Raw genomic sequence first — 24,600 nt, 5'->3', positions numbered from 1 at the left:
CTTCCAGGAGCTACTTTTGGCTCCCCGGGCCAACTGTTTCCAAATAAATACACCTATGTGAATTTAACTCTGTGTTTGGGACAATTTATAAACACATCTTATTAAAACATTTAAAGCATAATGGGTCATAAATAATGGACAAAATGTTATGTTGGCATCTTATGTGAATGTTGGATTTGCGGAATGCTATGCTCTGGTTCCTCGTTCCACATTGGAAGCTCCTGGTTACTGGTGAAAGCTGAATACCCAGGAGATGCTTTTAGCTTCTGCTTATACAATCTTGATTTGAGCCGTTAGATAATCTTAAATTGATCTGTAAATCAGCCATAACCCATATATGCATTTCTGAACTCTGCAATCTAGGGAACCCAGGGTCTCTGCCTTACATGTGAAACAGACGTTGGGGAAACTAAACAACTTCAGGTCTCCAGACTTACCTCCCACAAAACCAGGGGGGCCTGTCGTGTGATCGAGAGTATTTCTTGTGGGCCCTGACCGCGTCTACCTCTCTATCACTGAGATCTCATGAAGTTCACTCTCTGTGAACATAACAGCCTCCAGACAGGCCCCCTGTACCTCAGACCAGAGTATCGGGATCTTGGCAGGAAGGTCCTGAGGCGAGCGGCCTGAAAGGTGACAACACTGCAGGCATGTTATGTTATGTCAAAGGACTTTTATACCATGCGCTATCACCACCGGTTGGTGCCATAGCGCTCTGGCGTATCTGTAAAGCAAGAGGGTTAGGTATCGGGGGATAGGTTAGTAGGACTGAGTGGGAAAAAAGAGCAAGAGAGCTGTGAAATGCTGTTGGTAGCTTCAGTTCAGTTTACACCATTCGCTGAGCGTAGGTGTGAATTTTCCGTCGGTGGCCGTCATGTGCTGTTGTGCAAGGCTATGTGTGGTTTGTTTCATTGTTAAAGTGTAGTGAAGTGTGTGCAATTTGTTGTGCTGTAGAGGTAACGGTTGTGTTTCGTTTAGCGTTTGAGAGGTGTATGCAGAGGGATGTGTTTTTTAGTGGGGTTGGTAAGTGGTGATAATTTAACGTACCTCATTATTTGGCCATCCATGGCACACATCACTGCCAGTGTCGTACATTGAGGTGTGCTCCTATTCCCACTCTATTTCTATAGGTGTGAGTCATTTACAGGGTTACTTAGTGGTGATATCTTCCCCACCCCCTGTGTTCAGACTAATGGATGTCTACCCTTCCATATCCTGGGGTGTAGCAACCATCGCCTCCACGGGCCCATTGAGGCGGGGGCACCTCTTCCCTATGCCCTTGAGCTCCTTGTGCCCAGTAGTCTATTTGTTTCGGTTACCACTCTTTCCCCTTTGATTGTAATGCCCTCTGTGGTTCAATAAGGTTGGTCCCATTTCTCTCCTTTGTTTCTGACAGGGCCCTCTATGGTAACGGGTGCACCAGGTCTCCCTCCCATTCGGGGGCTTCTCTACTTCTCTATCAATTACTACTGTCCTCATCAAACTTACGTAAAAGATGTCTGAGCATCTGGTTGAAGCATCCAACCAACCCATTGCTTTGGAGATGATAGGATAGGGAGGTAAGTTTGACTGCTGCCAGTGGACCTACCACTGATCAGAAGGAAGAGGTCAGGGGGGCAAGTACAGGTGGTACAAGGGGAGAATGTTAACAGCTTTGTGTGCACCAGCCACTGGTCTCAGAGACTAAGGAGGGATAAACTATGTTCTTTTACATGACACCTAATGTATGCTTATGTTAAACACATTCCAGTTTAACTAGGTTTGCAATGACCACATTTAACATAGTAACTGAATTTGTCTATTTATTTTACTCATTATCAAAGTAACATTTTTACTTCACCACCAACATTCCAAAACATTTATTGCTAATACCACTATGTGCTAATAGCCTTATAGACCTCGGGAGGGGTTTTTAATCGCTTGGGATAATGACCCTTCCCCAACTTTTGGGTCTCTGCACTTAGTGGCAGGATATTATCCCACGATAACAACCCCTCCCTCGGTCTATAAGGCTATATTATTGTGCTCTCTTCTTCGCATGATCAGCATTCTTCACTACTCTTCTCCATTCCAAGTATCCTATCTGTCGCTTCCCCATCTTTCTTATACAGCCCTAGAGCCCCAAATGGGAAAGCAGATTTAGGCAGAAACACAGCGGCATGTAAACACAACCGTGTTGTGTTTCTGCCTGCCTTTGCTTTCACTTTGGGTCTCCGGTGCTCTCCTGGGGGAGCACCGGAGACCCAAAGTGATAGCCACGGCAGGCAGAAACACAATGCGGTTGTGTTCGAAAACGCTGCGTTTTTTCTTTCTGAGTTTTCTCAGGCTCCTCCGAGCCGGAGGAGCCTGAGAAACTTAGAAAGTAAAACCGCAGTGTTTTCAAACACAACCGCGTTGTGTTTCTGCTTAAATCTGCTTTCCCATTTGGGGCTTTAGGGCTCCCCAAATGGGAAAACAGATTTAGGCAGAAACACTGCAGCATTTAGCATTTCGTGGGGAGCCCGAGAGCCCCAAATGGGAAATCAGATTTAGGCAGAAACACAGCGGCATGTAAACACAACTGCGTTGTGTTTCTGCCTGCCTTGGCTTTCACTTTGGGTCTCCGGTGCTGCAGCATCGGAGACCCAAGGTGATGGCCACGGCAGGCAGAAACACAACGCGGTTGTGTTTGAAAACGCTGCGGTTTTTCTTTCTGAGCCAGAGGAGCCTGAGAAACTCAGAAAGAAAAACCGCAGCATTTTCAAACACAATAACGTTGTATTTATGTTTGCGGCCGCTTCAAAAGCGACCGCAAACATAAATACAAAGTTTTTAAAGCTGCGGTTTTATTTCTAAGTTTTCCGGGCTCCTCCAAGCCCGGAAAACTTAGAAAGAAAACCGCAGCTAGTGTTTATTTTTATAAAAAAAATAGCACTTACCGAGATGCAGCTGCAGCTTTTCTGCCTGTAGTCTCCGGTCCCCGTCCTCCGCGTACAGCACCAATGAAGGAAAAGCCACTCAGTGGTAGCTTTTGTTTACTACAGCTGGCTGGCTTTTCTTGCATTAGTGCCGCAAAAGCCAAAGCGAGCACAGGATGTGCTATATTTGAGCTTGAATTGCTCAAGATTATACATAGGGACTTCGAGAAAAAAAAACGCCACCGTTTTTTTTTTATGTTGCCTATCTATATTTGAAATAAAACTTTTTGGGCAAACCGTTCCTTTAATATGCTGCAAGGGGTTTCCGGCAGAGGCGATCAGACTTGAGTTCGGGTAGGGCTCCCTTCATTCTCTATGGCAAGTTCAGAGGGTTCTTCTCTTTGCAAAAATAATGCAATGTAACCCGAACTCAAATGCATTACTAAAATGACTTGGCTATAAATTAAAAGACATTCCTTGAGGGTTTAGGGTTTGATGATGATATACTGGAGGTGGATTCCAATTATGAAAATAAAATAAAAAAGAAGGCCAGGTCATGGGATATGTCTTTTAATATTGATCCTCTACATATGAAGAAAAGATATTTGGAATTTTCACATCAGAAATGTGTTGTCTCTAATCCGCGTGGGTATCTTGTGAAATTATGTTCAGTCGAACTTAAACATTTTATATTATACCTACGTTTTAATATCTTACGGGGTTTTACTGATATATGGAACAAAAAGATAAACAATATGGGTGTATGTGGGTGTGCCAAAATGGACCTGAATGAAGTCGCCACCTGTTAACATCATGCTCTGCCCTTATAAAGCGATATATAAAAGGGTATGCAGCCTTTGTTACAAAGATAGAAAATATCATGAGTGATCAATTTTGGTCTACATTAAATGGGGCAGAATCCATTGTCATATCGGCTGCTGCTTTTATGATTTGGAAGGAAATCTTAAAACATTTGGATGCTGAGAGAGTACTGGAATATGTCTTACAAAGACGTTCTAGTGTGCAAGGGGTTTCTGTTTTGATTATGGTTATGCTGCTATATATGGAAATATATCTTAATAGGGGTGGGACTTTTGGGCGGGAAAGTTTGTTTATTTTTCTATAGGGATTTTAATAATGATCTCTTTTAACTGTAATTAACTATTGCATAAAAAAATGTGAATATCACCACCTCACAATTAAAGAAATACTCATTAGCCTTTCATGTAGAAACAATTGAAACCACACAAAAAAATGCCACCACGTACAAACACAAAAATTAATTACTTTGGAACTTGAGTTGAAGTTGCCATATCAGAAAGTATTTTCAGGTATCTTTCAAATTCAGCAGCAGAGTAGCCAATCCTGATGAAGATCCCACTGAGATGCAGTCACTCTGGTTACCTGGAAAGAACATATGATTCAAAGGAGTAAGGTAAATGCAGTCATTTCGAATCATTTGCATTATTTAGCACAATCTACAACCACCAGGAACAAAAATAGAAAGGGATTTATTTCAACAGAAGGCCTTGACCTTTCTTCAGAATAGGTGATCACTAATTCCCATATTCATAAATTACCTTAGATGACTGTTTGGAAAACTCAAAGCAATATTGTTCAACAACTTCAATCAACAAAGAAATGATGTGGTTTTGCCCAAGATCACACAACACGTTAATAGGAAAACTAAGAGATGGGCATATAACTCTGGTCTAAACAGAGTTGTAATGATGTTCGTCAAGTGATCTGATAGAGTAAACATGGGCACTCTATGAAATAGTTTTCATAATAATTCTGTTCTGTCCAAGCAAATACCAAAGTCTTATTGTTCTTATTTAAATTGCGGTGTAAGGTGCGGCCTGTTAAAAAAAAGAAGTTTTCAGAGGAATTCGCACTATCAGCACCATCCATTAAATCCCAAAACATAACAGTATCTTGTCAGACCACACAGTCACAGTGGACAAGAAACTAAAATCTTTAAGACATAAATGTTCAAATGAGAAAGCAATATTATGAGAAGAAACATAACAATATAGAGACATTTACATACGCTGCCACACAATTCCTTTCACAAATAAACTGAGGGAAACAAAGCAATCCAGTGGCATATGTGAAGCCACAATAGGACAACCAATATCAGTGATACTACACTAGTAAAACTAAAATATAGTTAAAGAAGAAGATCAAAGGTACTCAATTCATCCAGTCTTTAAATTGGCAACATATGTTCAGATCACAAACAGGCATGTGTAACTGGACAAAGGAGAACAGAGGAACATCAAGTGTCAATTATAGTTGAATGATAGCTTTCAAAACAAATAACTACATTCCACATTACAATTTCTGCAACGAGAAAAACAGTTTCCTTTTGTTTTTCAATCAAATTTTCAATGAATCAAAACATTTAAAAACGGGGCAAAGAGATCCACAACCAATCATTTTGGCTGCATAACAACAGATATTTGTAATGATGAACGGTAAAAAACAAAAGTGAGGAGGATACAATGATGCTAGAGGAAGGGGAACAATACAACAGTTACTGTATATTCGAGCTGTATAAAGTTGCAGCTGACGGAGGGGACACAGCAGACAGGGCAAAAGGACGAGGGGTGCAAGCAGACTGTACGGGGCACGAAACCACTTGATTTTCTAAGCACAGAGGATTCCTGGTGGATGCAGGAGTGCAGATCGGTTTCCCATTCTCCATTTATACTATAGCTAGGTTTGGTTTCTACCTATACACATGCATTTCAAATGTGGAGCAATATGGACTCAGTATTATTAGTGGAAAAGTAAACAAATGATAAAACCAAACATGTTGCACTTAATGTATACACGTGCCTTAACTAATGTACATTTTATGTAATTTTAAGTGATGATCGAATGATCAATCTGACCCTTTTACATATGGCTTTCTTTTCTTTTCACTCCTCCCACCTTTCTAATATCACGTTTTTTCTCTGTAACTATGAATTAAAGTTACAACAAAAATAATCACTACAGGTACAATATTGAGTTAATTAAGTTAGTCATTGTGTATCTTCCACAAAGTATTGATGTAGAAGATCATGCCCATTTTGACTGCCTGCATATAGTATAATTTCCTTTCCTCCTGATGAAGCAGTAAATACAGCAATAACTACCTCAATCATTTCAGAATGGCAATTCTTGAGGGGATTATTATAAGAAGAATACTGAAAGCTCCTAGTAATGTACCTGTAAGTACAATTCGGCTTGAATGAGGTCTCATTTCCCTTTATACTTTGTAGATGATAAAAGGGGGCGGTCTATATGCTAAAATCATAAAGGAACGCAAAATCCCTACTTATGAATTGTAAGGAAGGGAATTGGACAAGAAAAACACTGGGACAGTTAAAAGAGTTTAAGACTAGGGTCCTGATTCATGGAACGTTTTCTTATGGGATTGCGCCATTATAAAACACTTCCATGAATCAGGCCCTTAGCATTTTACGAGGATATCGATTGGATTCCCAATTGGGAAGATGATGTTGCAACTTTATTGTAGGCAGTTACAGACACAGGGTTTTGTGATAGCCTGGAATCCCTTAAGAAAAATACATCAACACAGGATATAATCGATAGAACATATATCCTGGTGAGATGAAGCCATACTTAATGAAATTCCTTTGTCGCATGGTTAGAAGAGAATTTACGTTATTTCGGTTAAATCGACTGTGCCATGATTAGAAGAGAATGTAGGTTATTTTAGTTAAATCGCCTCCCGTGTCTTGGGGTGGAGCGATCGCAACTAAACATTACCTAGAAGTTGCAGTACTGCAGACTATGCAAAATGGAAAACAAACAGGAAACTTTGAGGCATCTCCTTACACATTGCCCACAGCCAGAAAATAAGAGAGAAGTAATAATGGGTAGACTTGGTGTCTCTTCAGAGCAAATGAAGGAAGCCATCTTTTGGGGTAGATGCTTGATAGGCAACCGGCAGGCATGGACCGTAGCAATAATAACACTCCGGAGAGCAATTTTAACAATGCTAGCAGAGGAGTTAACAAAGTGTTCCAAAGGGTGCTTGAGGGCGCAGTTAAAGAAATAGAATGTATATTGTATTATGGTATGTTGGATATGGATGCGATAAAATGCAGAACATTGCATATTTTACATATTTTATTGTTCTCATATATTTGATTGCTGCTTTAATTTTTGTATGGCTATTGTGGAAAGTTATAGCACACTTAATACAACAAAAAAAGTAAATACAGCAAAACAAGTGTTGTGGACTATGAGGATATATAATCATGTATAAAAAGAATTGCAATTTTTGAGAATCAAATACAGGCACATCATATCATAAGAATTTCAGTGTGATTAGTTTATTGCAAATGGTAACTAAGCGCAAAGCTGAATACAACATTTCTATTTTAGTTAAATTGTTGGAATGTTAGTGGTTTCTGTACTGTATGCATAGGAAAGGGTCACTAAACCTTTGTATTTTGAGTGGAGAGGGCCTTTTGCGGTCTTGTTTCATACTTACCTCATTAGTGTAAATGTGAAGTGCCCCTCCATCATTAAGTTAATTAAGCAATATAACCGAAGCAGGGGGGCATTACCGGGAAGGGCCGGTAATGCCCCCCTGCGAGGGTTATATGCAATCTACAGTTTGTTTATTTTTGGGGGGGCTTATGTAGCATCAAATGCAGCCGGGAGCTGCCAGGTTTGACCATTCACAGTGATTCCTTCACCCGTCATGCCCTCCACAGGAACACCTATCCAATTAAAATAATAATTTTTGGGTCACAGAGATTAAAACAGCAACAGATGTGTGTAATACTGTCTCTGGGGTTGAGTTGGTCAAGTTAGTTGACAGAAAACAGGTACTTTGCAGAACGTTGACAGCTGAATATAGAAATTGGAACTGCATTGCTTACTGGGCATATTCTAAACAACGGTGCAAGTACTTGGCGCATGAAGGGAGTACCAGAACATATTGTTGCAGCTCTTGAAAAATTATGATAGTCTCAGAGTATGTAAAGTCAAAAATTGCAAAAGATAGGTACCTGGTCACATGATGCCAATGACCGGAAGATGCATGTACATCAGCCAAAACTACTGGCTTTACCAATACTTGTTGTTTAGTCAATGTCTCAACACAAACACAATTACTACAACCTTGATGAAGGTGAGGCAGATTTCTCTCCGAGATAAAAAATTAAATGGGTCATCGCACTGCTATTTCAGGGTGGGAATAGCATTCAAAAAAGCACCTCGACAGGTTTTTCTAGTGCAGTTGTCAATGTCACAGGCTCTAATTAAATGGTAAATCCTTTGTCCCAATCTATTCTACCATTTATGACTCAAAGCTCACTTAAGCCAAAGATGTAGTGTAAGCCTGGAAGCCCAGCTCCCTTATATTATCTCCTCAAGTTGCAAACTAAATGCTGGAAAGCAGCCGGAGATCTTTACTAAAATTCACCACAAATGAAATTTTTTCTAATCCATTGTGAAGACAGATTGCAAGATACATGACCAAAGTGGGCAACCCATAACAATATCTCCCTCTCTCTCTCTCTCTCTCTCTCTCTCTCTCTCTCTCTCTCTCTCTCTCTCTCTCTCTATATATATATATATATATATATATATATATATATATATATATATATAGATATATATACTCTTGACTTCCCCCTTTTTTTTTTTAAAAGCAAGTCCCTTTATTTGCGTGTTCTAGAGTAGCCCTTTTGGAGAAACAAGTTTCTAGTTTGCCCATTAATATAATGTAATGATTTGCTCTACATTGTAAGACATAACAGCATGTACTTCAAGAGATGTATGTAAACATCATGTAGATGCCTCCTCCTACTACCACTGTGGGCTTAGAAATTGACTGTGCATGTCCTGTTGCTAATGACTGTTCATCCACAAGACTGCCTGTTGCTTACCTAGGTACCTTTCAAACGGACTTGTCTTAAACCCCCCAATTTCCTTACTTGTGCCCTCATGCTATTCGGGTTAGCCCCTTTCCGGGTCTTGAACTGCTTCAGCTATTCTTTTGGCATCTAACATTGGGAAGGCACCGCTGACCTATGGACTTGCACTTCCTTCTGGGCAGGAACTAACTTCTTAGGTTGAAGAGATTCTCCAGAATCTCCATAAGGTAGGTGTCATTCCCATCATTGACATAGCAATTTGTTTTTGTACGATACAATATACTGCTGGGGCCTTGCTGTTTTCTTGAAGCTTGGGGGGGTGGGAGGCCTGAGCCTTTCCGTTTGATATCTCTGCTTCCAGTGTACCAACTATGCCGATGATACACAGGTCCTCCTACCACTTTCAAGCTCCTATGATCTAGACGCCAAAGCTCTCCATAAGATATATGCTACCATTCAAGCCTGGATGGCAGAAAATGGGCTGTGTCTCAATGGAGACAAAACAGAGATCCTCCAATCGGACCCAAAGAAACCCTAACCAAACTTAGTACTCAATATAATGATTTCACCATTGATAATACTATCATCCCCGTCTCCTCCTCAGTATAGACACTAGCTGTGTACTTAGACTCCACACTATCCATGACAAGACATGTAAGCTCAATTGCTTCCGCCTCTGCTCATATCACCAAACTAATGAATGCAGTAAAACCGTACCTGTTTAAACATACAAAATAGTGGGGAGTGTCCTATATGTTGCGGTGGAATAGGACAAGTATCTAAACAGAAAAACAATGCTTCCACCGTAATGGAGAGCACATTCTTAAAGAATCTCAAAAGCTTTGATATTTCAGTGTTATAGTTAATTTCACTGAGATGTTGATGTATACCAAATCAAGATTCAAGAAGCCTACAAGAAAATATATTTGGATTTATTCAATGAGTTACAAAAAATAGAAAAACGTATATCAACAGTATATGTGCAAATAGATACTCACAATGAAAACGAGAAAACATATTATGACATAATTCAACCAAATCACACTTAAGCCAGTGAATAATGTCCAAAAATAAATGAAGCTAGGGACAGAGAAAAGTGTGAAGAAAACATTTGCTAAAGAAAATAGGGAATTTTGAGAAAAAGAGAGTATAGGGACAGGAAAGAGTAAATTCTTTCTCTTTCTAAAACTCGTAATTTTTAAGAGTTGTTTGTCCTTCTTCACTCTTTATTCATAGTTCTCTTGGCAGGTCTGCAAACAAAATTGCCTGTCAATACCTAGAGCCACCATCGGTGCTAAGCTAGACTACTGTAATGTCCTCCTAGCAGGCACCTCTTCCAAAAACTTGAACAGACTCCAAGTAATTCAAAATAACACCATCAGAGCAGCTTTAAACATTCCTAAAAGAGACCACATCTCACAGGCCAGACATGCAGCTCACTGGCTCCCGGTTCAGGAACGGATTACCTTCTAGGCACTCATCCTGATGCACAAGTGCCCTGCACTCACAGCCCCACCCTACCTTGCAGAGAAAATTACTAGAGCCACCTCCTCATGTGCCAAAAGAACTTGTCATGCCAACCAACTGGTTATCCCAACAATATTGAGGGTCAAAGAGGGTGGTATCAGTGTACCCTACTGATGTAGGGTACACTGATACCACCCGCTTTATACCACCATAGTTTAGGGGTGATACCCCTAAACTATGGAATGATCTACCTAACCCACTCAGAGCTGAGGCCTCTCTCCTGTCTTTCAGGAAAATGTTAAAAACCACCCTCTTTAACTAGCACCGCTCACCCACACTTACCATCTCCTTTTCCATTGCTTTGCTTCTCTGTCAGTTCTCCTCACCCCATCCAATAGTACAGCTCATGCAACTAAGTATGTTTTCTTGTAACAGTGCCACAATGCCTCTGGGCTGTTGGACGCTTTATAAATGTTAATAAATAAATAAATGCCTTCTGTTATTGGAGCAGTGCTCCCAGGAGGGCTTAGCCGACCATGCCAGAACTCGACAGGTGGCTCCGGACAATCAGGAGTGGAGTTGAGAAGGGAGCAGCTGGTGAATTCAAAGGACGAGGTGTAACAGTATCAGGATACGGGAGGAGAGGAAACTAAAGAAGAAAGTGGATTTGAGAAGGATAAGGAAGAAGGGTTTCAGATGTGGTTGAGCAGGGTCTGGAGGTGAAAGGAGGGTGAAGGTCAGGAAGAAGTCTGAGGAGGAGGTTGATTGACAAGAGGTAGGTTCAAGAAAGAGAGCTGAAGTACACAGACTTTGGGCAGCAAGGTAGGATTAGGAGTGACACCCTAAATCAGAAGTGGTTCACCTCACTGAGGGAGGTACAATCTTGTGGCTTGGTGACGAGGAGACATAGGTGAGAAAGGGATTCTTGAGTTGGGCCTCGTACCCACCCCTCTACCCTTATACTCTGCAATATCAGAGACCTCTCCCAGCTGAGACCCCCCAATTCCAATTCAGGAAAGACTACTGGAAGTACAGGGGAGGGTTCAACATGAGAACCAGAGCATTTGAATGACTGGTATTGAAGGGGCTTTGGGCATCCCCAATGAAGCTGGCATTTAGGAAATTTAAGTGGGAAGGGCTTGGGTGGTGGATCTTGGGGGAAGGAAAGTGGATCCCTAACGAAGAAACCTTTTGGAGAAAACTTCTTTTGACTGGAAAACACATCTACCCAGTGTACACTCTGTTGCCAGATACTGCTGTCCTCCTGTGATTCTGCTCTCCCTCCAGGAGACAGTGAAGACAGTGAAGGCTCTGCTACCAGACATTACCCTCCATGGAGACACTACTCATCGACAATCTGAAAAGAAGTATGCAGATCAAGAACAAGGGAGTCGGATAAGACCTGAAGGATCACAGAGACATTGAGATCCTTGGTGAATGATGCAGGAGACCCACCACTCACTGCCTACTAAAGATTTAAGAGGTGCACTGTGAGTAATTATAATATAATAGTAGTATATATAATTGTTTTTTTATAACACGCTTAATACCGAAAAGGTTTCTAAGTGCGGACCCGGGATTCTAACCTGTGATGCTTTGCGTCGTCTTGCTTCCATAATGAGCTTGTTGCCTCTGAGCTATACTACCCATGCCAAAGTCTGATGCTCTACCTACTGAGCTATACAAGGTCTGGGAGGTAGAGCAATCAAGGCCAAGAGGGTGACCGGTTGCTGAGATCTCAGTGGAACTGGAGAATCAGCAGAAGGGAGAACCTTTGCAAGAACTTGAGAGTGAACAAATTAGACAAAGATGGGATATTCCAAGAAGTTAAGAGGTGTTTAAGGAAAATTGGATCTCTGAAACAATGTATTTTGGAAAGTATGGTACAAAATGCCAATGTGACATGCACACAAGCTGACCCACCAACATTGTAGCACCTCTGAGAAGTGTCCTCCACTGCACTGACCACCTCAACGGAATCTGCAATCACAAGTAAATAAGGTCCCGCTCCTCAAACTTCACTAGCTAACCATAAAATAATGCATGACCTTGAAATCCAGCAGCATCATATAGAAAGGTGTTACAATTCAAGCTACCTCCTACCTGGCAGACAAAGTGAACTTATGGAAGTCAGCATTACCAGAACTCAGGACCTGGATATACTATTTTTATTATGTAGTTATATTTCTTTGGGGTATTTATTGAGCGCAAACCTAACTTTGGAAGGCAATTTAGTGCATTTGAGTAATAGAGGAAACTACAGGAAAGGCGAGTTAGTAACAGTATAGCATATGAAGAGGAGCCGAGAGATGAAGGGAGAAAGGGTGACAATCCAGGGACGCAAACAACAGTGGGCTAACACCAGGTAAAAGTAGGACCAACCAGGGCTGGTTAACCTTGACTGGGGGAGCAAAACAGAAAAAAAGAAAAAAACAGGAAATAAATATTCTTGATCTATGCCCCCAGATTGTGGAACAGCATAACTATCTATATAAGGTACCAACGCTTCTAACCAGTCTACAACATTTTCCTTCACTCTGACACTGTCCCTTAGCCCACACTTTGCTACTCTTACTGAGCCAACCCTCACGTCCCGGTTCCTCACCTGCCCCCACTACCTCTCTGCCCTCCTCCTCTTCGTCATGCTCGCTCCCTCCCTTCAACAGGAAATAGTAACCTTTTTCTTTACCAGCAATCTTGTTTAGTAGATTTCTTTAGAGAAATTGGGCACACACATTAATAGCAGCCGATAGGAGGATTATCAAATTTTACTTATTTGGAATTTGTTTGTGCTTAATGGAGAGCTTGAATTTGTTGTCCACAAATTAACACATTTTTGTTTAGATTTACTTTTTAAAGTGTATGGGCCAGTTTGTCCCATTGTCCTAGTTTATTCCAACCGTGCAGTTTTCTGAACAGAAATTCAAAACAAATACATTTACATTATCTATTCCTCCTGACGAGCTGCATGAGCAGCGAAACGTGTAAACAAGACAACACATATGAAAGAGTAATAATCAAGAATATACTAAAATGTTTACCTATTTTCATAAACAAAAGTCACTGCAAACCATTTGTAAAAGGGATCCTGAACAAATTCAAATTAACTTACCTGAACCTGTAGTATGAGAATATGCCTGTATCATACTCTACAGACTACCTCTCAGCACCCATCCACTGCATGCACTACTCAAAGTCACATTTCACAACACCTCTTCCATTAGAATGCAGCTATCCCCCACGATAGAAATGTGGTCTAGCTGCACACAATGATTCTCCTGCTCTTGCATGCTCTCCACACTACCTCTCTGCACTCATCAACATGCCTGCTCGACATGGGTGACTAGCAGGGTCTTGGCAACGCCTACCTACCTTCGGATTGGATTCTATAATTCCCTGCCAAATTTCCCAAACCTGGTCTTCTGTCCCCCAAGGGCGTTCAACCTACAGCACGTTGGGACCATACCAATGGTGAAAGGCGCTAGCTATACAAATGACAATTACATTACATACCATTTAAGCGCAAGAGCTCTCAACACATACATTCAAGCAATTTTCATTGAGAGACTCTAAGCCGAACGGTCCATCTAGAGAGCATGCAGCTAAAACGTTATCAATAGGGGCAGCAATAGGGGCAGCTCTCTCAAAGCATTACTTAAGGCACGCAGGCCCATCCTTATGGCCCACCCACAGAGCACTCTTTAGGCTTTGCCCCCTTGTTACAGCCCAGCATTCCAAATCTCAATTAAGCCAAGTACTAAAAACCAGATAAGTAAAGGTAATATAATAGACAGAGGAAGGATATCAAAGACTTAGCATGACAAAATACATGTAGCAGACCAGAATGGAAAATCTGGCACACAAACTGAACTGTTACATTAGTTTTCTTTATTTCTGCACCTGTATTTGAAGAATATTTGAACTATTTCACTGATATTTTTGGGTTGTTGCATCCATTCAACTGAACCTTTTCTTTTGGGAATGCCAGGGTTTATGGTTTGCAGAGTACTTGGGTGTGTGAATGATAAATTCGAGGGAGCCACACTTGGAACAATATGAGACAAGAGGTGTGCATACATTTTCTATTCCTGAGTGCCTTCCTTATTTGCACCAACCCTTACTTTCGTTCAACCTCTCTTGAGAGCCGCCTCTCTTGATTTTGTAGTTCCCTCTGCTCTTTTTCATGCCATAACTTTTCCACCCTCACTTTCAACTGTTCCTTTTGTCTTTCTTACCAGCTGCTAGCTGGAGGTTGCTGACTATGAGACTAGCAGTCCCATAAAGTTCTGCGGTGACTGCACGTCCGGCGTGATCTTTTTAAATGTGCTCTGTTACGCTGAAGCGACACTTGTCTTTCTTACCTACTGATGGTTGGAGGTTGCCGACTGAGAGACCACCAGTTCCATAACTTTGTGCAGGATAGAGGGTCCCAAGAATGCCCCTCCTCACCCCCAGATTCATGACGAAACGAAGAGCCAGAAACGCTTACAGCCACCATTCTGATTTCGGACGAATCCTGAGTGCACCAATGATTGACAAGTATACAGAAAGGTATCTCTCAGTAAGCCATACAGACCGAATCCAATACACGTCTTCACCGGTATATGAGAAGAACCGGAGCTCGTGGACAGAGACACCTATATGGACAGCCTCGACTAAGCACCAAGAAGCTGCGATGCTGATGTCACTAGTGACACCACAACATAGCAGTGTTAGTCATGAAGCACACTCGCAGTCCTTCACCGCATTACACACACACTTGTATACATTAAGAATATGCTTACACAGTTCTACAGCTAGAGGACAGAAACGTATACATACTGTCAATGCTTTTATTATTTTTTTCATTAGCCAAATGCAGTAATGCAGACCCACAAAGCACAAGAAATCCTGAGCAAGCTTGCAGATGCTTAAACGTGAGCAGACCTATGGGATTACAGGGATACATATAGAACCTGATAGGACCATGTGTGACATAAGAATAACATGAACATGTAGAAATATTATGTGTTTAAGGAAAATTACAGTCAGACTGCACAGAGCACGAAGCAGGCTCACAGCCAAGGTCAGAGGTACAAGTACACATTCAAATCTCCAGGCGACAAGGGGAACAAGTGCAGAGAAACAGAATAGATCCTCATGAATACAAGCTGAAGAGCTCAATTTTGTGATCCCTAAGCACGTGGTACAGCCAGACGAGACAATGGACATTCACCCGTGGTGGAAAAGCAGAGACGATCCCATCAAGTCAAACGCAGACGGGAACAGGTTTTGCAATGTAAGGAGTACATTCTCATTGGCAAAGGTGCTACACACAAGTTACAACACAGACACATTATCGTTCACATCACCTTGAAGAGGTGTTCAGCGTATCACGCTTACCGGGAGACCGGGGTTCTTTGCACGCGCTTTCCATTCATGGCGCCTCTATTCACGCTTCCGCGCTTGGAGAGGCGCCAGAGGGAGAGCTTCGGGGACCCAAGCTGCAGCTCCTCGGCGCATGCGTGGGAGACGGCGATCACGGTTCTGCGCATGCGCCGTGGATTGGGCACCCGTGATTGGAGGGGCTTGCTTCCCAAGCCTCGCTCTGGGTCCGCCGGCGCCCGGCGACGATCAGCTTGCGTTCCAGGCCTAGCGGGCGCCGGCGGCCCATAAAAGGAGAGTGAGGATCAGGAGCAGATCGCGTCTCAACGTGTTCTGTTCCTGATCGTGTTTACTCGCTCACCCTTTTGTTCCAGCGCCAGTTTTCCTCAGTTCAGCCTTACCTGGGGTTCTCATCTCTTGTTTTTCCTTGGTCCTCATCTTGCCAGCTCCCTGTCTTGCCCCGGGTCCCTCTGGATTCTCCCTTTTGTTCCTTTTTGGGTTGCAGGGGTTCTCTGCCTTCCTGGACCCCTCTCCTTGCCTCGTCCACGTTAGTTTTCCCTCCTTCCCGGGTTTTCCCTCCTTCTGCCTGGCTAGGCAGCCCTGCCTTGATTTTCCCTTTTTCTCCTGCTCCTCGCCAGCCTGTGCTCTGTGGTCTTCCTTCCAGTGTCTTCTCCTGGAGTACGCCCTCAGCCATTCATGGACCCTTGAGCGCCACAGTATTCAGTGTCTTCTCCTGGTGTACGCCTTTGCCATCCTTGGACTCTTGAGCACTACAGCATCCAGTGTCTTCTCCTGGTGTACGCCTTTGCCATCCTTGGACTCTTGAGCACCACAGCATCCAGTGTCTTCTCCTGGTGTACGCCTTTGCCATCCTTGGACTCTTGAGCACCACAGTATCCAGTGTCTTCTCCTAGTGTTCGCCTCAGCCATCCTTGGACTCTTGAGCTCCTCTGCGTCCAACACCTTCCCTGGAGTACTCCCGGCCATTTCTTGGATTCTTGAGCACCACCACACATCTCGGTCCTCCCTGGTCCTTGGAGCTCCATCGTCTCTAGAACTTGTTCCTTCAGCCTCTCCTTCCTGTGCCTGCACAGTCCTGACGTCACGGTATCAGGAGAGAGCAGCTTGTGACGTTGAGAATCGGTCCATCATTTACCCAGTACCCATTCTGGGTGGAGGAGAGGCTGGTTCCTCGTGTCACCAATCCTTCTTGTCAGTCTGGCTGCCCCGTCGAGATCAACCAAACATACAGGTACGCAACATTCTCGTGACTCACATCTTAACAGATTGAGACGCCTACCTTCCGATTTAGAGATGGAAGACACACAGGACCTGTGGAATGAGTTACAAGCCCTCAGAGCAGAGATGACTGCCTTACACCAGGAAAACCAAGTCTTAGCGAAGTGCCGACATAATTACATATATCAGTCACTTCCGCCTACTGGCTACTGACTCTCAATGGCCAGAAATCACGCAGAAGACCCTGTTCCGCCGAGGGTTGAGGGAGGAATACAAGGATGAGTTGCTCCACATCCCCGAACCTGAGACCCTCCAACTCTTAATCAATCAGGTGCTCCGGATTGATCAAAGATTAGCTGAACGAAAGGCTGAGAGACGTCGGTTTGAGAGTCAGTTCTAGAACGGCCAGTTCTCCCGCCGGAGCATTTGGTTCGGCGGAGTCTGGACCCAAACCTATGCAGTTGGGAGCAAGCTGTAAGGGGTCCCTTATCTGAGTCAGAAAGGAGGCGAAGAAGAACATTACGCCTGTGTCTTTACTGCGGCGCCGCTGGGCACTACCTGGGTACGTGTCCTTTACGACCTCAGAAGAAGAAGACGGAAAACTAGAGGACCTGTCGTGTAGAGGAGAGGCAACGACAGGTCTCACCCCTTTCTCAGACCTTTCCACTTCTTGTTCAATTCTTCATCCCATGCAACCAGCTGTCTTACTATCCCTGAAGGTCCATATCCAATTGCCTGGTCGGACTCTAGCAGTTTTTGGACTGTTGGATAGTGGGGCGTCTGGCAATTACATCGATGAGACATTCGCAAACATTAATAAGATTCCCCTTCTATCCAGACACACTGCCCTACCCGTGGAAGTTATCGACGGTACTCCTTTATCTTCGGGACCAGTTCGTCTGCACATTGTTGTGGGGTTAACTCTTCGGATTGCCGACCATTTGGAAGAGCTTGCTCTAGATGTTATCAAGTCTCCTACCTAAAAGTTGGTCTTGGGGATACCCTGGCTCCAGTATCACAATCCAGTCATCGATTGGAGGACTCATTCCTTGACCTTTACTTCCACCTCTTGCACCCAGAGGTGCAGCCTGCCAGTCCAGACTCAGGTTTCTTCGACGACCTTGGAATTTCGTGGCAAGGGGGTCAGTCTTTGTTCCACTTTTCATATTCCTCCAGAATACGCCGATTTTGAACAGGTCTTTGCTGAACCAGGAAACATACCCCTGCCACCTCATCGTTCGTTCGATTGTGCCATAGAATTGTTGCCTGGTTTTGAGATTCCCCATGGTAGACTGTATGCTTTAACTCAGGACGAGAAACGAGTGCTACAGGACTACTTGTCGGACTGCTTAAGTAAAGGATACATAAAACCATCCAAGTCACCCACAGGATTCCCCTTATTCTTTGTAAAGAAGAAGGAAGGCACTTTGAGACCTTGTGTCGATTACCCGCAATTGAACGATATCACTATTAAGGACCGGTACCCATTACCTTTGATTCTTAGTATTCTAGAAACCCTGCACTGGGCCCGGATCTATTCCAAGCTTGACTTAAGAGGGGCCTATCATCTGGTTCGCATCAAGAGTGGAGATGAATGGAAGACTGCATTCAAGACACCTTTTGGGCACGAATACAGGGTGATGCCTTTTGGTATGTGCAACGCCCCTGCGGTTTTCCAACGGCTCGTGGATCACATCTTCGGTGACCTGACTGGAATTTCGGTTTGGATCTATTTGGACGATATACTGGTCTTTTCTAGATCTAGGGAGGAACACATATGCCATGTACGTGAGGTCCTCCATCGCTTATCTCTCAATCATCTGTTCGCCAAGGCAGAGAAGTGCTCCTTTCATCAATCGTGAATAGAGTTCCTGGGATTTGTGATCAGTCAGACCGGTATTGAGATGGATCCCAAGAAGGTCCAGGCTATTCAAGAGTGATCGTCGCTGGGCGCCGGCGGACCCAGAGCGAGGCTTGGGAAGCAAGCCCCTCCAATCACGGGTGCCCAATCCATGGCGCATGCGCGGAACCGTGATCGCGGTCTTCCGCGCATGCGCCGAGGAGCTGCAGCTTGGGTCCCCGAAGCTCTCCCTCCGGCGCCTCTCCAAGCGCGGAAGCGCGAATAGAGGCGCCAGGAAGGGAAAGCGCGTGCAAAGAACCCCAGTCTCCCGGTAAGCGTGACACAGCGGACTGAGAACCGAATCAAGTCCCAGGCCTGGGGAGCTCAGCCCTAACCAATCACAGCTTAGAAAGTCAGGGGTGGATGGCAAAGTGTATGAACCAACAGTAAGCCCATTACTCTGCAACAATATAATGGATAGTTTTTGGGGACGGGAAAGGCCAGCCACCTGACATGCAAAGACCAGTAGAATAACCTCTATAGGGATCCTCTATAGTTATAGTGCTCTCAGTACCCAATCCCCAGCGATGGTAGGTTTTTCGGGGAAGGCCCCCGGCGGTGACGCCATACTTGTACAAAACTGACCTGCACGCCATGAAGAGCTGAAATGTTGCCGGAAAATTCCCATTTTCTTGTATTGACCCCTGTTGGTTTTATTTGCAGTAAACCGCAGTTCTAATTTGCCGTTGACTGAGTCCTCTGTTGTTCTGGGGAGGGTGTTGGGCCCTTGAAGTCAGGCGGACCCCCAGCAATCGTCTGGCATACCTGGGGGTCCCACCCAACAGTGCAGTGACTGATGGGCCGGTGTGTCCTTGATCAGATGCAATTCACCATTTAAATTTGCTCCGTTGCACATAGTACGCCACCATCATGCCGTTGAAATGACAGAAGAGAAACATCCTGTGAAGCCCTCGGCTGGGGGCCAGCACCACAAGAATCATGACAATATCAGATTCAAAGACTGTCATCAATAATGGTGTAAGAGCTAAGGTTGATGCAAAGCTGGAACCTAACAAATGCAAAGAAGAACTACAGCGCCCACGTACATACCCGCTCAGAATTATCTACTATGCTAATGCTGTAACAGATAAATCTATGCCACTGAAAGCAAAGATTATGAATTTCTTCTCACTTAGGGAAGATGAGGTATTGAGCCCAGTTGCTGTTTTTGAAACACAACTCTACTCTTTAAAATTGTCTGGGCTCTAAGATGGTAGTGGAGATTGCACATGCAATACAGCATAACAAGTAATGTAACATCCCCTCAGGTATTTCTACTCAAATACCGGAAAGGGTTGTGGACGGTATTGCTAACATCGAGGAGGCTACGCATGTGCAGGCAAAAGTCGTCACAACACATAGACAAAATTTGAATACGGAGGGTCTGATCGATATTCATAATATGTATATATATTTAAGTCAACTATTCAGTAGGGTGAGATGGAGTCCTTGTCTGTTAAAACGCTGCCCCCCCGATGATCCGTCCATCATTAATGATTCAACGCAAGGAATTGATTCTTAGTTTGCCTTCCAACTACCTTGATTACGGAATGTGCAATGATCAAACTATAACAGAGTCACACACTGGGCTCTTAAATTCAATCAGTAGGCAGCGCAAGCCTGATCGACCATACACCAATGTAGCATGTGATATCTCTAACATAATACAAGACATATCCTCCTTAAATATGAACAGATGAAATAATGTCCCTTTAGATGTTATGGGGCACAAGAGAAATTACATATGGAAATTGTCCCCAGGCTAGTATAATAATGGTCGAAAAGGCTGCATGCTTAGATCTCTTATTTGAAGGGGGTTCTAAACAAGTAACAAAAATATGAGCACTAAGGCCATTGCTAACTGTAGCGACCACATATTCACATCCCATTAAGCGCTAGATGAAAAGAGAAAAAAGAAGGAATATTGCAACAAAGTAAATCTACACTTAAATACATCACACACTACTATAAGATAATTAATTAAAAATTAATATATGAAGTGACAACACTTAATTCCATACATAAAAATAAAGCTAATGTCAGCGGAAAATTTATATTCGGCAGGTAAGAATATGAGGGCTGCTCAACCACAAACCAAGGAACTTTTAATTACATATTTTCCCAAACGGTGCGTTTGAAGATCGCCGGGAGGTGCTTGATTCAGACAAAATAAAAACGTGTTGAATATCCATGTAAAAGCACATCTGACAATGTAGACAAACTAAGAAAGGGCGCAACTTGGTTTGACCAATGACTGAGGGGTCCCGAGAGCCGGCCCTCACTCTCAATGTGATGAGATCATCGCGTACGCTCAAGATATGGGGACACGTTCACCTTGGTCCAATCATTGCCTAACACTTTGAGCTCTCTGTTGCTAAAGGCAATGACTAACACAGCGACTGACGCAACAGCACGCAAACGGTCAACCTCGGACGACAAATGCATTAAGGTAAGGAGGGTTCATCCTCATGACAGGCCTTAATCAAACAGCAATAATGTACTAATGTACTCATTGCGTTTTTTTCATTTTTCTTGCCAGCTGCGAAATAATGAAACATTGAATCCAAGCTTCACTTTTAACCAGCAACCGCTCGGCTTGGCTTACTTAATAGATTACATGCGCACAGAACCGCTAGGTGACCGGACTCTACATCAAACTGCTTTAACTTCGATTGGACTCATACCCGACCGCTAGATGCAGGTATGCGAGCACACCTAACGATAATATACACTTCATGGCAACCATATCAATTTCTTTAAAAATAGTTTTTTTTCAATTAGGCAAGCTTAGTTATGTGCCTTGATTGTTTTCAACAGGGCGTTGAGAAGAAGAAATTACCAGGATCATTAACTTTCTAACCTGAGACCAGGCTAGTGTTGAAAAAATCCACTGGTTACACGTAGCGAAACACAAGGTCCACAAAGTTACATTGCTCAAGGTACGGTGGTATTCTTATTACTTTAGGGTACCACCCAAACATATTTTTGTACCAATCAGACATGCTAATATTAAACTTGTTTTTGAACTAAATTCAAAGATGACAAACTCAGGTTTCAGTTTTAGCCTAAAACTAAATCACTTTTCAAGATGACTCTGAATCACAACATTCTCAAAATAATATTTAATCCTGACACTAGGTCTATACCTTCTGTCCACAGATATGCGAGGCCACATGAACTGGATCACTGCGTTACATATGTGCTGCACCGACAAGGTCACTATCAGCCTATCCTAATTCACCTTGCCCACTAAATACTAGATAAGATAACATTATGGGACCTTAAGTAATTAGACAGTCAAATAATGAGCAATTGCAAAAGCAGCCCAACATTCTGGGTGCAATCACTGCATATCTCTCATGTCTGCTTCCCCCTAGGGTCCAGTTGCAATCCGCCCTGAGGAAGGCTTTTTGATACTCTTGCCCAGCAGGTGGCTTTGTTGCCGAAACGTGCACAGATGTCCGATTAAATCAATCGTGGCATTTGAATTTGATGTATAGACACACCTAGGCAGACCTTCGCCCAACCAACACGCTAGTAATAATCAGTAAAATTGGTTCTCTGGGATGTATTATAGTAATTTTACTTTTCCACTTGTCATTGTAATCCTTTGTGTGTATTGCAAGCTAAATTAATGTTATTGTTTTCTTTCATTACATTTAAAATAATTGTTTTTTTCAGAATTTATTTACTCAGAATGTTCTTTTCATATACACATCTTTTGTACATGTCTTTTACATTTTTTGTTTTCGCTTCTCATTTTTAATATCTAAATAAACCAGACCTTCAATCACATACATGTAATTACATGATTGCATCCAGTTTGCAAATGGGACAACGTTTTGCGTGATATCTGCTTAGATACATGTAACAGTTTAAATAATTGAAACAAATTTGAATTAATTTTCTTTTCAGCAGCGTAGACCATAACATTATGTTTTCAGAGAAACTGAAAGGAAACACTGCCGAGTACCCCAAAAATGATTTTGGATGGTGCACACATCTCAGAAGATTCTGAACACCTCTCTCAACAGCACGCTACATACCCTGAGAAGAAGCAGATGTTTAACAAATCTACCACAACCAATAATGGCATCTATATGGAAATACTGGAACTGGAGGCCATGAATCGGAAACCAACAGTAACTTGCAAACTTCCTCCTTTAGCTCATGTGGTTGTCGTGCACTAAAAATATGAAGCATGCTTTGCGTGAGCTCAGATTTCTACCTTAATCGCACAAGGATTCTTGATCTTTTTCACAATGTGATCCCACTGCAGTATATTACGACTGAGGACATTACTATTTGTAGATATTCTGGAGGGTGGAACATACGTTATATGAATTGTGTATTTTGGATCTGACCAGGCTATTGACTGTAGAAAACTTTTTGATGCAGCACTGGGTACAATTGGATAAGATTGTTCATAATCACTCAATCCCTGGCAAATAAATCAAGTTATGGGATTAAGGGGCCGATAATTGTGCGTGAAATCGGTGGCGCAGGCGAGAAAAATCCAGCGCACTCGTGCGAATCGCACGCAAGCGATTCATGGAAGTCTTTGTGCGTGTTTTTGAGTCTCTGAAAAACTGCTGCAGCTGAAGCCAGGCCAAATGGCATCCTTTTAAACATGAACACTCCAAGTGGGGTGACAAATGAAGTCAGATGTTTGGACTCCTCATTGAGCATGACCTGATGATAGGCTGAAGATAGTAGTGAAGTATTTTGTTGGAGCCATGGTTGTCAGTAATTCACTGGTATTAGGCAAAGGATGCCTAGCGACCCAGAGGTTTGCATTGAGGTTCCTGTGGTCAACACACATCCTAATAGTACCATCAGGTTTCTGCACCAGCACAATTGGGGAGAGCCATTCTGAGCTCTCTATGGGCTCAGTTATTTCCTGCTCTCACGGCTTAGTGAGTCATTTCTATAAATCATCCCTTGTTCACACTGGAATACTCCTCACCTTGTGTCTCAGTGGTTTTGCCCCTTTCTTAAGAATTATTTTGTGATGGAAACCTCTTAATGACCCACTTGATTCATTGAATACTCTGGGAAATGTCCTCACTAGGACCTCGCTGGTGAGGGCTTCACTGGTATCCCGATTCTCCCCCAATACGCTGAAAATGGGAAATGGGAATCTCCTCTCCTGGATGAATCTTGATCTGTAAAGTAGCCTGCTCCCACCACCCTGTTACAGATTATCCATGTTCCGCCACATATAATTTGCAAAAGGTTTCTCTGCCGTTGAAGCGTAATTTCACCCAAGTGTAACCAACAATTCTTATCGGTGCCTTACCATAACCTGTTGCCCTTACACTGGTACATCTTAACTCTTCCATCTTGCCCTGTAAAACTGTTTTAAAGGTGTCAACGTCCACCATAGTGCAGGGCAATCCGTATTCCACCATAACTCTCAGAGGTACATCATTTATTTGCATGTGTACCCAGGGCCCTCTATATCCGTCATTGGATGTAACAGTAAGGATCTATACATCTTCCACCCTAACAGTGTTTTGCAAGGATTTGTTTATAGATTGTTGTCCAAATCTATTTTTTACACTGACATTTTTGCATACGTTGGCAAAATGTCCCACCTGTCCACATTTGTAGCACTCAGCTGCGAACGATGGACATTCCTTTTCAATGTTGCCGTGCTTACTACACCCACATTTTTGGCATCGATTTTGAAACTTTTAGCTAATTTCTCTTTCCTTCTTGGTGCTCACTTTGGAATTGGTGTTGTTCGTGGTGACTCATTTTATTAAAGACTCTTCACCATCCTCTTATTTCTCTTCTTGGATGCACCTAAGTTCCTTGACATCATCCC

General features: G+C 43.0%; 1 protein-coding gene across 1 annotated transcript in view; it reads right to left on the bottom strand.

The window, feature by feature from the left end:
* STXBP4 (syntaxin binding protein 4) overlaps positions 1 to 24,600 on the bottom strand; it is a 775,907-nt gene that overhangs the window by 697,700 nt on the left and 53,607 nt on the right. Inside the window, exon 2 of the mRNA XM_069654926.1 lies at positions 4,185 to 4,301. Within this exon, the coding sequence (XP_069511027.1) occupies positions 4,185 to 4,210 (26 nt within the window). The 5' untranslated portion in view covers positions 4,211 to 4,301. The remainder of the gene's footprint in view (positions 1 to 4,184; positions 4,302 to 24,600) is intronic.

The sequence above is a fragment of the Ambystoma mexicanum genome, chromosome 3q (genome assembly GCF_040938575.1).
Source record: "Ambystoma mexicanum isolate Mex_15411 chromosome 3q, UKY_AmexF1_1, whole genome shotgun sequence".
NCBI lineage: Eukaryota > Metazoa > Chordata > Amphibia > Caudata > Ambystomatidae > Ambystoma > Ambystoma mexicanum.
This window is presented reverse-complemented; position numbering and strand designations above follow the sequence as displayed.